This window comes from Artemia franciscana, chromosome 16, assembly GCF_032884065.1.
Source record: "Artemia franciscana chromosome 16, ASM3288406v1, whole genome shotgun sequence".
NCBI classification, from domain to species: domain Eukaryota; kingdom Metazoa; phylum Arthropoda; class Branchiopoda; order Anostraca; family Artemiidae; genus Artemia; species Artemia franciscana.
In genome coordinates this window covers 13,285,087-13,297,155 of record NC_088878.1, presented here as the reverse complement: position 1 = coordinate 13,297,155, position 12,069 = coordinate 13,285,087, and the positions used below count along the sequence as shown (strand labels likewise).

Sequence of the window (12,069 nt, the reverse complement as noted above, 5' to 3'; positions counted from 1 at the left end):
TTTATTGCAGCTTTTATGAAAAAAGAGTGAAATAGTGTTTCGCCACGATGTCAAAGTTAACACCAGCAACGATACGGGAGTTCAACTAAAAAGGGTCGCTTATATAGCAACCAACCTAACTTATATTTTCCATCTTATATTTCCATATTTAAGGAAAAAGCGACAGAATAAAAAATAAATAAATGAAAACAAGGAAAGAAGAATAAAAGTCAACCTGAATAATGAGATCCTGAAGTTGCTGTGTTTTCGTACGAATTCTTTCGACGAGTTTTTTCTTCCTTTCTTCAAGGACTGCACATTCATTAGCTGCATTCGCAGGAAGACCAAGCCACCGAATTTCTTTCTTCTCCTTTGCTATTATATTCATAGCCATCAATACATTCAGAGCATCATAGACTCTCCTAAAGGAAAAACTTACATTTGTAATTTTGTTTTCTAATTCTCTAGTGATTTTTCTCACTTTTTGGTTATACTCACTCCAAATTGAAAAAAAAATCAAACAAACGTCTTTTGAGAGTTTAAAATTCAATTCAACAATCATGACGAAGAAAATCCGACTACTTTAGTAGGTTGTCATTTTCAGTAGTTTTGTCTTATGGCTGTGGCAACCCTGTTAGTGGCAACCCTGAAGCCAATGTGCCCATTTGGGCAGTAAACATTTGGGCAAAAAAATAGTAAACTATTGAATCAATAAAACAGAGTAAAATAGAAATACAATACAAATAAAATGTCACTTTATTTTTTTAAATTTAACCACTTCGGTAAGGGTGTCTTTTAATTTTCCCAACCAACCATAAAAGTGAGCCATTTCCAGTGACACAGGTGGTCAAAAAGTAATTCATAGCATTTCGGAGTACCCTCCCCTTCCTTAGACACAATCTGGCAAATCGAAGAATGTTTAAACCTATTTAAGTCTTTTATGCTTAAAGTCCAAGCTCATGTGAGAGTCTCAGACTTAACAAAAACAGACAAAAGCAACAAGAATTTAAAAATTCAAAAGCCTGTATCCCTATAAGTTTTATTAGATAATTAGCAATACTGTAAATAAATTATAGATACCTTACAGAAGTTTAGGATGAGATTATAAAAGATTTGATAAAAACCAATTATTAGTCCCTGTCGTGTTAATAATGCTAATTCTAGAGAGTTAAATAGGAACCAATTGTACAGGATATACTGTGGATATGGAAACAGACAAAATATTGAACGTCAGCTTATACTAATTCTATTAAATTCATGTGGGTCCAACCTAAGAATGAACTAACCAACAAGACTTTTGAAAACACATTTATGAAAACACTAATATTAGTACAGAATAGCAGAGGTACTTTTTTGGCAAATGATACGTCTGTGCTAGATATACCAAAGTTCTTAGATAAACGACGGATATTTCCGTGTCAGGTACATGAAAGAGGCACAGAAATACTTCATTGCAAGCGGCAAAACACAAATGACGTCAAAAGTTAATGATAATCATATTAATTTAAAAATCAGCGCTATGACATCATTTTATGTAATTCTGAAAAGAATTTTTATTATATTTTTTTAGAATAGTCCCTGTCGTATTAATAATGCTAATTCTAGATATAATAATATATGATAATAATAAAAGATGATAATAATATTAATTTAAAAATCAGCGCTATGACATCATTTTATACAATTCTGAAAATAATTTTTATGATAATTTTTTATTTAGAATTCTATAGCTTTTTTCTTCCACTATTAACAAGACACATAACACAAAGCAAAAGTATTGCATAGCCCCATAAATGATCTCTAAATCAGTGAGAACCACAGCACGAACTGTTTGGTACGTAAAACACAAAACATGGTTATAAATAGGCGTTTTGACCATACATATTGACACACCTGTAATTTAAACAGATAACGAAGCAAAGAAGATGCAGAGAGAAGAGGAACAGAAATAGGGAGAGAGGGAGGACAGTGATGATTGATAAGGAGAACACTCAGAAAACAAATCGACTACAGTAGAAGGGAGGAAAAAAGAAAAGAGAGGGGACAGAATGAAACTATGTTTTTGGACACGGACAAAATATTTTTCATAAAGTTTATCTAAGTAAGTGATAGATAAATTATCTGCAATATTTATTTATAAGCGAGATTCTTACTAAATATCGATAATATCGATACTAATATCGATAAGAATTCCTAAGCTGTATATACACTTTTTTGAGTTATCTTACAGGGCTAATAGTTCAGAATACAAAACAGAAACAAACAGGTACCATATCTAACCTTCTAATATTTTTCTGATCATATTGATCATGGATCTGTCCTTCAGCTTTGGCTTGCTCTAGAAATTCATTAACGAGTTCGTCAGCCACTTCGTTATAGCTTGTGCTACCCTTCTTTTGTACTTTCTCGCAGACAACCATTGAGAAATATCGTAATCCTTTTCCAGTTTTGTCCATACGACGTTTTTTACTAGAAAACAACATGTTATCCAGAAAAGGAATAGGAAAACACTAAGAAACCGAACTCCAAAATAAAAGTATAAATAGGTAAATTAAATCCAACAAAAAACAAACAAACGAACTAATCCCTAGAGCCTCCAAAAGAGTCTTCTCTCAGGTCCCAATTCTACTTTCAAAAAATAGTATATAGTATACGGGATATTGTAAGGGTATAGTCTAGGGTCACAACTGAAGTACCGTCATTTGTGATCAACCTTTGGACAGATAGGCTCCATGACATAAGTAGAACTGCAGATGCGCTTTTTTATAGATATTCAAGATGGAACATCTAGATGACAGATGTTTTTCTATAGATGATTTTTTATAAATGACATATGTAGAACTTCAGATACGCTTTTTTATAGACGTTCAAGGTAGTGAAAACACAAATAAAAGACATTGAATTTTGCAAAACTGCTATCATTGATTTAAAAAATATAATAATAGATAAATAAAAATATAATACAAAAATCAGAATGAAAATTCCAGTCTCCATCACTCTTCGGTAACCAACCCCCCCTCCAAAAGAGCGTCCAAAAGGGTCTTGCGTCCAAAAATAAGATTCCTCTGGCAAACCTTTCATTAGTTATAGTACTTGCAGAGACGAATTTATCTCACGTGAGATTAAAATCTTTCAACTTCTCGCCATGTATACTCAACATAATCGTAGTCAACACATTTTAAAATAAACACAATCATTCGGCTATACACTGTATTTTTCTCAAAGGAAAAATTCCTTTGGGAAAAAAAACTTCTAGTGACTGATTGTCTCCATCTACCTTCAAATTTAGAAATATCAAATATGCCCTTTAGTTTAGGGCATGAAAAAAGGATGTTCGGAATAGCCACTGGATTACCAGATAGCAAACATGTGGTAAACCTGTCAAGTTTAAAATTTGATACTTTTTCTCAATCAAATTAGAATACAAGGTGGTAGCCTCCGGAAAATAAGACATTCGTTCTTTGGTTTTCGCGACAGATCATTTATTTCAGATACTTTCAATCTCTAAGACTCATAGCCATGGCAACTAGGAGAAAATATCAGAGACTTGGCGAGTAAATTTGGCTTCTAGTTATTTGTATGATCATGATGTTTGATTATTAAATAGGAGTCCTTTTCATAACATTGATCTCAGGATGAAAAATGATTCATTCGATTGATCATTCGAAATTATTCAATTCCTAAGATTCATTCGATTTGTTCGCCACTACTTAAAGACAGAGCCAAATTATTTTTGATAGAAAAAAAATCATTCATCAAATATTGAAGAAACAATTTTTGAAAAACTTACATTTCAGGTCCCATATCTATTGTTTCGTAGCATTCCCCACTCAAGTTCTTTATATAACTTTGAGAAATCATCTCAGGTGACCAAATGCTTCGTCTCTTGCCATAAACGTGTTGAGACACGCTTGAGGCCGTACTGAAAGCAGGTGATGGCGCTCGTGAACTGGCATCTGTACTCGCCACCTAGAAGAATCCTCTTTGTTAGCTTACAAAAGCAATCAAGAATAAATCATTTCAAAAGCAGGCGTAATAAACGGAAAAAAGCAGTAAAAGTAATAAACGGAATTAAAAAGCAGGAGTATAAACGGATTATTTGCATATCCAACTAGGTTCCTCACAAAATAATATGGCATTTGAAACAAAGCACGAGAAAAACAGTCATGCATAAATAAGAAATCAGATATGGCTACCAAGTGGGTCTTCAACTATCCAAGAATTTTGTCTGGGCTTCCTTAATTCTCCCAAAAGAAAAGAGGGTTGTTCGACATCTCTCCAAAATAAACGTTAAAAAAATTAAGGATTGAAGTTCTTTTTAACGCCCGTAAATTTGAAGATGATAATTTCGGGGAGAGTTCAGAGAACCCAGAATTCTTTCTGAACGTTAGGGAATCCCCAGAAACTTGAGAATAGTGGGAACACTCCTATAGACTAAAGCAAATGAATTTTTCTATATATTACACACTTGACAAGCTTTCAGGAGCATTATCCCCACGATTATACCACCAGAAATCATATTTTAAGGTACCTGAAAAGAGCATAATTGGCCATTATTGTACCTGAAAAGAGCATTAATGATATTTGGCCATGCAGATATCTTACAATACTAAACCCCAAATGTCGGTAGAGTTAGTAAAATCAGACTGAGGTTCTTGAGACGATTCAGATTTCCCCCAGGAAGGATGAATATAATTTGCTATGTAGATACTAACTTATGGTGCAATATCAGTAGGGCATGGAGCCATTCTGAAAACCAACCTTTTCTTATCATGGCTCATCCTGGCTTATGGGCAAGTGGGAATAGGTAAGTACGCAAAACTTGCATTCGGAGGGAAGGAGCAAAAAATTTGAAGAAAGAAAGATTGTAGAAGAAATCATAGTGTTCTAGAGACACCGTTGGGGGAGAGGGAACAGCCCGAGAACCCCTTCCCAGGTATCTAAATATGAAGGCATTTAGTTTTAACTTTTAAACTTTTAGTTTAAATATGAAACCCACATATGGTTTTTAAACCTCAATAAAAAACACTACCTTTTTCTCTCTGTTACTATTTTGTTTTAATTTTTTCTAATTTCCAAGCTCCTTTTTTATGTATTTTTGCTTTTCGTTCTACAGTGGATCCTTTCAACTATTACCGAAAAAGATGCGTCTATAATAAGCGAGTCTTTTTTTCATTTTCTGTTTATAGAAATTAGCAGGAATAATTCCCTAAATACTTTCTTTAAACTAATAGATTATATGAGTGACATAGATTTTTATATTTAATCTTTCAATTCATGATTTAATATCATACACTCAGAATGAATTTGGATTAATGTCTGCTAAGCGCACTGCACGTTTTCGCCAGCGTTGGCAAAATTTAACGTCATTCTGGTTTTTTCTTCCTGCGAACGTTCCAATTATGCACTCGTTCATTACTTCCGTGAGAGCACTTTTACCAGTACAGAGTGGCGAAAAAAATTATTTAGAAGATAAAATAGCAGGTAACAAGGTAAGATTAGAGTAATTGTCAATAATTGTATAATTGATCTCATCTGTAATAGCCGGAATCTGTTAATGTTAATCATAATGGGTGGTAAACTCAAAAGTAATCGTGACGGAGAAGACGATGAGAATGTTTAGAGTTCTACAAATAATAGTTCCAAGTTTCTATTATTAATTAATTTTCGAAACTTGGTCATAAATTTTCGGTAAAATGGTCAAAGTTGTTCAAGAAAACGATAAAAACTATGTGAATAGGTGTATACTCACTCAAGTACAAGACTGTGTCAGTACAGGAAGCAGTCTATTTTAAACTATTCTTTTACAAAAAAAAATATCTGGTTCATTTTACTATTAGATTTTCTTTTCTTTTTTTTTCTCCCTTTTATGATTTTTTTCAAATCTTGACGATTATTGTTCAATATCCAAATCAATGTTACCTCAATGGAGGCGGCAAGCATTGAAGAATCATCATAGTCAATGGTTTCTCCATGTGGTAGATATATTCCACTTTCACCACTACCGGTTCTGTTTGGGGCTTCTGAAAAAGTGAATTTTTAAAATGAAAAGTTTAAGATTCATAAGTATATATATATATATATATATATATATATATATATATATATATATATATATATATATATATATATATATATATATATATATATATATATATATACATATATATATTCAAGGAAAGTGTACATAATTCGGACTAACCAGGTTTTGATCACAAAAGGAAAAAGATTTTCAAAGTTCATACCATTCGAAGTATCTAGAAAAACTGAACTTAAAGAGGCCTTTACTAAATTTCACTAAACTTAACACAAGAAGACCTCAATGCTACGTAAATACATTCAATATTTTGACAAATAACGAACTAGTATTCATAGATGTACATAGGTTGATCCAGGAAGGGACCGAACGTTTTTCTTTTGAGGACGGGAGGGGGGACACAAAAAATATATTATTAGGAATCTATTTATTTTTTACAAGGGTATGTTTTTACAAGGGATGATTCTTTCAGAGCAGCCTCAAGGGAGGAAATTCAGTCTGCTCTCCTCCATTCACAGAAATATTTGTACTATTATTTACTTTTCTTACCTTACCTTAGACCTTAGATCCGCCAGTGCCACCAGAGGCACCCAGGGCATCCACGAGACATCGCTAATCTTTTCTGAATTGGGTAGCTGCGTATATGTCTTCCCAGTCAGGTTGAAGAGAAGCATGGATACTGTGCAGATCAGACTGGTATGTTCGACGCAAAGTGTTCCGAGGTCTTCCCCGTCTTCGACCTCCGTTTGGGTCCCAATATAAAGTGGCTATTGGGATCTGAGTGTCCTGCAACCGAACAACATTGTCCAAATATCTCCATATATCTCCAAATATCTCCAAATATCTCCACCTCCAAGCTCTGATGATATGGGTTACCAGAGACTGGTTGGCAAGTTTGCAGACTTTTTAATTTGTGATTCTGTCTGACAAATGAATATTTAAAATTCTTCGAAGACAATTGTTCTCGAATGAAAGGATCCTCTTCTCCTGTTGTTGGTTCAAGCTCCAGGTTTCGGTTGCGTAAAGGAGGAAAGGGATGACGTTGCTGCTGAACAGGGGTAGATTAAGCCGGGTCTAGCGATTTTTCGACTTCCATATGCGCTTGAGCCTATTGAAGGCGGTGTTCGCCTGATCTATTTTGGTCATTATTTTTTGAATATTGATCCCGTATTTTCCACTATGCTTCCAAGGTACCTGAATTCCTCGACCTGTTCGATTTCCTCATTTCCACATCAGATATGAAGCGGGGAATCAGTAGTCGCCATTGTTTTGGTTTTGATGGAATTTATTCTTAGGCCAAGTTGGGTTGCTTTTTTGCTGACCCTGATTAGAAGCTCTTGCAGACGTTGCTTGCACAATTGTAGCATTGTAATGTTTATCTGCAAAGTCTAGGTCACTAACAGCACTTTGGCAGAAAGTTTGATACCATCAGTCACAGAGTTGCGGAGAATGAAGTCAATGATTATCACGAAAAGTAAGGACGACAGTACACTGCCTTGTTTGACTCAAGATAGAATCAGAAGTATCGGGTTTGGCCTTCGGGGTGTCTTGATGCAGCACTCGCTGTCCTCATAAAGAGCTATGATAATTGCGATTATTCTACTTGGGATCCCCTGACAAAAAAGAATCTTCCACAAACTTGCCAGATCTACAGAGTCGAAGGTCTTTTCAAAGTCTATAAATATCACGTTTAGCTTAGGGCGTCATTCCCGACTTTCTTCAGTGAAGACTCGTAAAGTAAATATAGGATCAGCACAAGAACGTTTCGGGCGGAACCAGTATTGTTCGTCCCTTAGGTACTTTTTGAGCTCATTTTGTATCCTCTTCAGAATAACATGACACAGTAGTTTACCGGGGACCGAAAGAAAACTTATTCCTTGCCAGCTTCCTGGGACATTGACATTACCCCTTTTCAACAGGCGTATTAGTATGCTGCCCTTCCAATCAACTGGTACCTTTTCCTTTTCCCATATTGTAGCGAAGAGGGCGGTCCAGGATGTTATTAGTGCTGTAACTGAGACCTTTATCATCTCTGCTGATATACGGTCTTCACCTGGGAATTTACTGGGAATTTACCGTTCTTCAGTCTCTTGGCTTGGATTTACCATTCTTCAATCTACTCTTCTTAATATAACAAAATAAATTATGATAAACTATGATTTTCTTTTCCAGCCATAAAATAGCCGTTCTGCTTGTTAGCAGAACGTAAGTCTTGGCAGCCTAAGCATGTTCACAAATAAAAAGAGACGGTTCGTCATTGAGAATGTTGAGAGTGAAGAGGCTATTAACTTTCAAGCTTGTTCTAGGGTCTTCTCGAAAAGCCGTAAGTACGATGCAAGCCGTAAGTATGATACAAGCCGTAAGTACGACACAAGCCCTAGTTACGATACAAGTCCTAAAAACAGTACAAGCCGTAAGTACGAAAATCTAGACAATTGAGCTTGAAAATACGCTGGGCAAATATTAACAGGAGGGAAATGATTTTTAGAAAAGTGGTTGAATTTAAGAATAATTGTTACGAAGGACGCTGACACCTTGGAATTTAGCTTGAGTTTTTAATTTAGTTTAATTTATGTGTCAGCATTTGTCGGCACACTCGACGAACACCAAAGCTGCACCCCTAACGAAGGGTTAAATAGCAAATTTCTCCGCGTTCGCACAAGTGGCAGACTTTCACATTCTTAGAGAGAAAGGAGGTGTTCAGAGAAAAAACTCCCTCTACACCAAAACATTGGTGTACACTTAAAAGCGTATACCAGTAGAACAAAAAAAAGACGATTGTTCTCAATTTACATTTACTTCTTTTCTCCGCATTCGTAAAAAAAAGTGCCCATAAGGAATTCAAGGAATTCTAGTTTTAGTTTGTCTTTTTGTCTTAGTTTAAAAGTTATTTATCACTTTGAAATCAACTAAGGAATATAAAACCGATTTAGCAAAAATTGAAAACGGGGCTAAAAACCACAATGCTTGTTCATTGGAATAGTAGAACATTTCATGACGAAATTTCTGCAAACTATGATATTTCATTAGAGCTTAAAAAGGTACAAAATTGCAAAGAAGTTGAAAACCCAAAAGATTTAGGCAATTACTTTAGCCAAGAGATTAAGAGTTTCAAGTTCCTCCCCCCCCCCCCCCTCTCTCTCTCTCTCTCTCTCTCTCTCTCTCTCTCTCTCTCTCTCTCTCTCTCTCTCTCTCTCTCTCCTCTCTCTCTCTCTCTCTCTCTCTCTCTCTCTCTCTCTCTCTCTCTCTCTCCCCCTCCCCCTCCCTCTCTCAAGACCTTCGCTCAAGACCATGCTGAAAATTCCTCTTTTGAGGATCATTAACGTTAGGATGGAGGATTTCCCATGAAAATAAAACCTATGTGAACTTTTTGCAAAATGAAGCACCAAATAACAACAGAAAAAAATTGTAACGATAAGCATAAAAGCAATTAAAGAACAGAAAGGCCTAAAACCTTACGCCATGATGCCAACAAAGAAATTGTCAGTTTTACTCAAGGTATGTTGGAAAATTTCTTCTTCTTTTTCAAATATTAACACTGGGAGAATGAGCTTATTCCCCTCATAAATCAGAAATATGCATGAAAAAAGAAGCGAAAAACAAAATAAAAGAATACCCTATAGTGACAAACAATTCAATAGAGCCATCTACTGTAAACACTCAAGATAATCGTATGCTAAGTTCAAAGGTTTATAGGATTTTGACAAATCCTATAAGGAAATTGCTACTAATTAAAAAAAAAATAGCCAAAAAGGTTTTTTTAGAACAAAAAGCAATAAAAACCTGTGAAGTTTTCCTAATTACCTTAAAGGATATCTAGAAAAAAAACTGAAGTTGAAAATAGTAACCAAACCCTTAAAGAATTTAGCTTAAATCCTACGTGATAGAACTCAGCATTAGACTAGTTCGATTTCGAACTACCCTGTCGACATATTAAAAACCGTGATTTGTTTTCATATTGTTTGCAAAAAATATTGACAAATTAAGCATTAAGTTTTCGCAAGAGTTTCAAAAAAACCATCACACAGTTCCAAGTAATCTAATTTGTTTGTTACCAGATTTTGGTATATACGATCAAAGCTCAGTTTAGAAAAGTAAAAGTGGTAGTGTTTGTTCTATGGTTGTAATAATAATATTTATTACCCACAAACATACAAAAGTATAAACAGTGGAGTACAGAGAAAAAATTAATAAACAAAGCTAAAACAAAAGTACACGTAACTCTCAACAATGGCAAGCACAATAAAGCTAATATAACAAAGAAAAACAGTATAATAAAATTGACTAACAGATCAGTAGAACAGACGAAGTAAAGCTGCATTGATAACTAGAAATATTTACGAAACACAGTATAGACCGCCGCTTATCTTTCGCATTCATCAAATTCATCATTTAGCGACAAAGCTCACCCCTCAACTCATATTATATCTCAAAATATTAGGGAAGACCTAAACAAAATAACTTTCTGAAATGAAAATACATTAGGCATAGAGGTCCACCAAAAACTACAGATAATAAAAGCGATTCAATTACAATGTAGATATGAATATTACTGTTGACTGGAATTTCAATCGAACTCACAAATTGTCTATCGATTCTTCAGAATTCTCAAATCAAACATGGCTTTGTTTGGTTAGTGATATTGGTATGTTTTCATAATTCAAATAATGTTTTTCTACTGAATGAATTATTCCTTTTCCCTAGTTTCTAAAAAGACAAATTTTAAAAAAGTCGAATGGTTGTCAGAAGTGCAGATAATAAAATCTCTCTAATAGTTTTATCGACGTTTTCAATTTCAAAACGTTTAATCAAATTACTTATTTTGAAGATAGACGTTGTTCCCTGTAATATATACTTTCTATTATTATTACATATTTTTACATATCCAGTACAATCCTTTAGCAGATACGACAGACAAGCTGAAAACTGAATACAAGTCTGAATTCTCCCAACTTGTAACTAAAGAGCCAATGAGTGCCTTGCACGAGTCTTAGGAACTCATTTGTCCAGCATAAGAAGGGATATATATTTCCAATGTCTAATAAAGTGTTTTTTTTTTGTTTTTTGTTTTCAAATCCGGTCGCTCGTAAAACCTACTTGGTGTATTACACTTTAAACTTATTGAGATAAACCTTGCATTAACAACTCAAAGACAACGATCCTTCGAACGATTCTTTGAGTAACACGTTAATCAAAAAGGTTCAAACGTTACAGCTTTCTAACTTAAGGTTTAACCGAAAGTTACGAGCACGCACATAATATGTTAATCAAAACATTGGTAAACAAGTTATATGCGGGTGTGGGATACATTTATTTTTTATAGTACAGGCTGCTAGACTGCATCAGTGGGTTACCACTTAGTGGTGCCATAAGAGTGGCACCACTCTTTTATGATCTGTCCAATACATTGAGTGAAATGTTGAGAGTAAAACCTTAGAGCAGATCTTACAAACTAATAGTATTCCAGGGGAGTTAAAAGAAGGTTCTACTCCCGTGACTCACAACGTGGGACACAGAACCCATTGTTGGGGTATGGCAGTATTTGGTGGTTTACTCTTTGGCTAACTATACTCTAGACGCTGAATTAAAAAAAAAAAACATTTGTAATGTAAATAACATCACATTTATATGCATTTAAAACGCAAAAACGATACATTATAGTATTGCAATGACGTCATGCATTGTATAAAAAGTGTTATAAAGAGACAAACAATTTCATTGCCTAGAGGACGATACAAAAAGATACCAAGCCAACGGCCCTCGAAGCTTCCTTCGAAGGAAAAAGCTTCCTTCGAGCGAATAAACATATAATTCTGAGTAACAAAATTTAAACATCATGAAGGGGACATCAGGATTTTAGAAATGCCTAGGCGGGGCATGTCCCAAAGCCAGTTAGGAACCACTGTTTTACACTTTTAAACTAGAGCAATTTTTATTTCTAGGGTTTCAACAAAAAAAATAATAATAATGAAATAAAAATAAAAACTTGCCTTGTGTAGATGACTATTCTGACCCCTTTGACACGACTAATACATTAAGTTATGTAAAAGCAA

General features: G+C 34.6%; 1 protein-coding gene across 1 annotated transcript in view; it reads right to left on the bottom strand.

Annotated features, from left to right (window-relative positions):
• LOC136037096 (transcription factor Dp-1-like) overlaps positions 1-12,069 on the bottom strand; it is a 98,093-nt gene that overhangs the window by 23,764 nt on the left and 62,260 nt on the right. Inside the window, exons 5-8 of the mRNA XM_065719551.1 lie at positions 5,902-6,002; positions 3,770-3,948; positions 2,260-2,448; positions 215-401 (exon numbers count right to left, since the gene is read on the bottom strand). Of these exons, the coding sequence (XP_065575623.1) occupies positions 215-401; positions 2,260-2,448; positions 3,770-3,948; positions 5,902-6,002 (656 nt within the window). The remainder of the gene's footprint in view (positions 1-214; positions 402-2,259; positions 2,449-3,769; positions 3,949-5,901; positions 6,003-12,069) is intronic.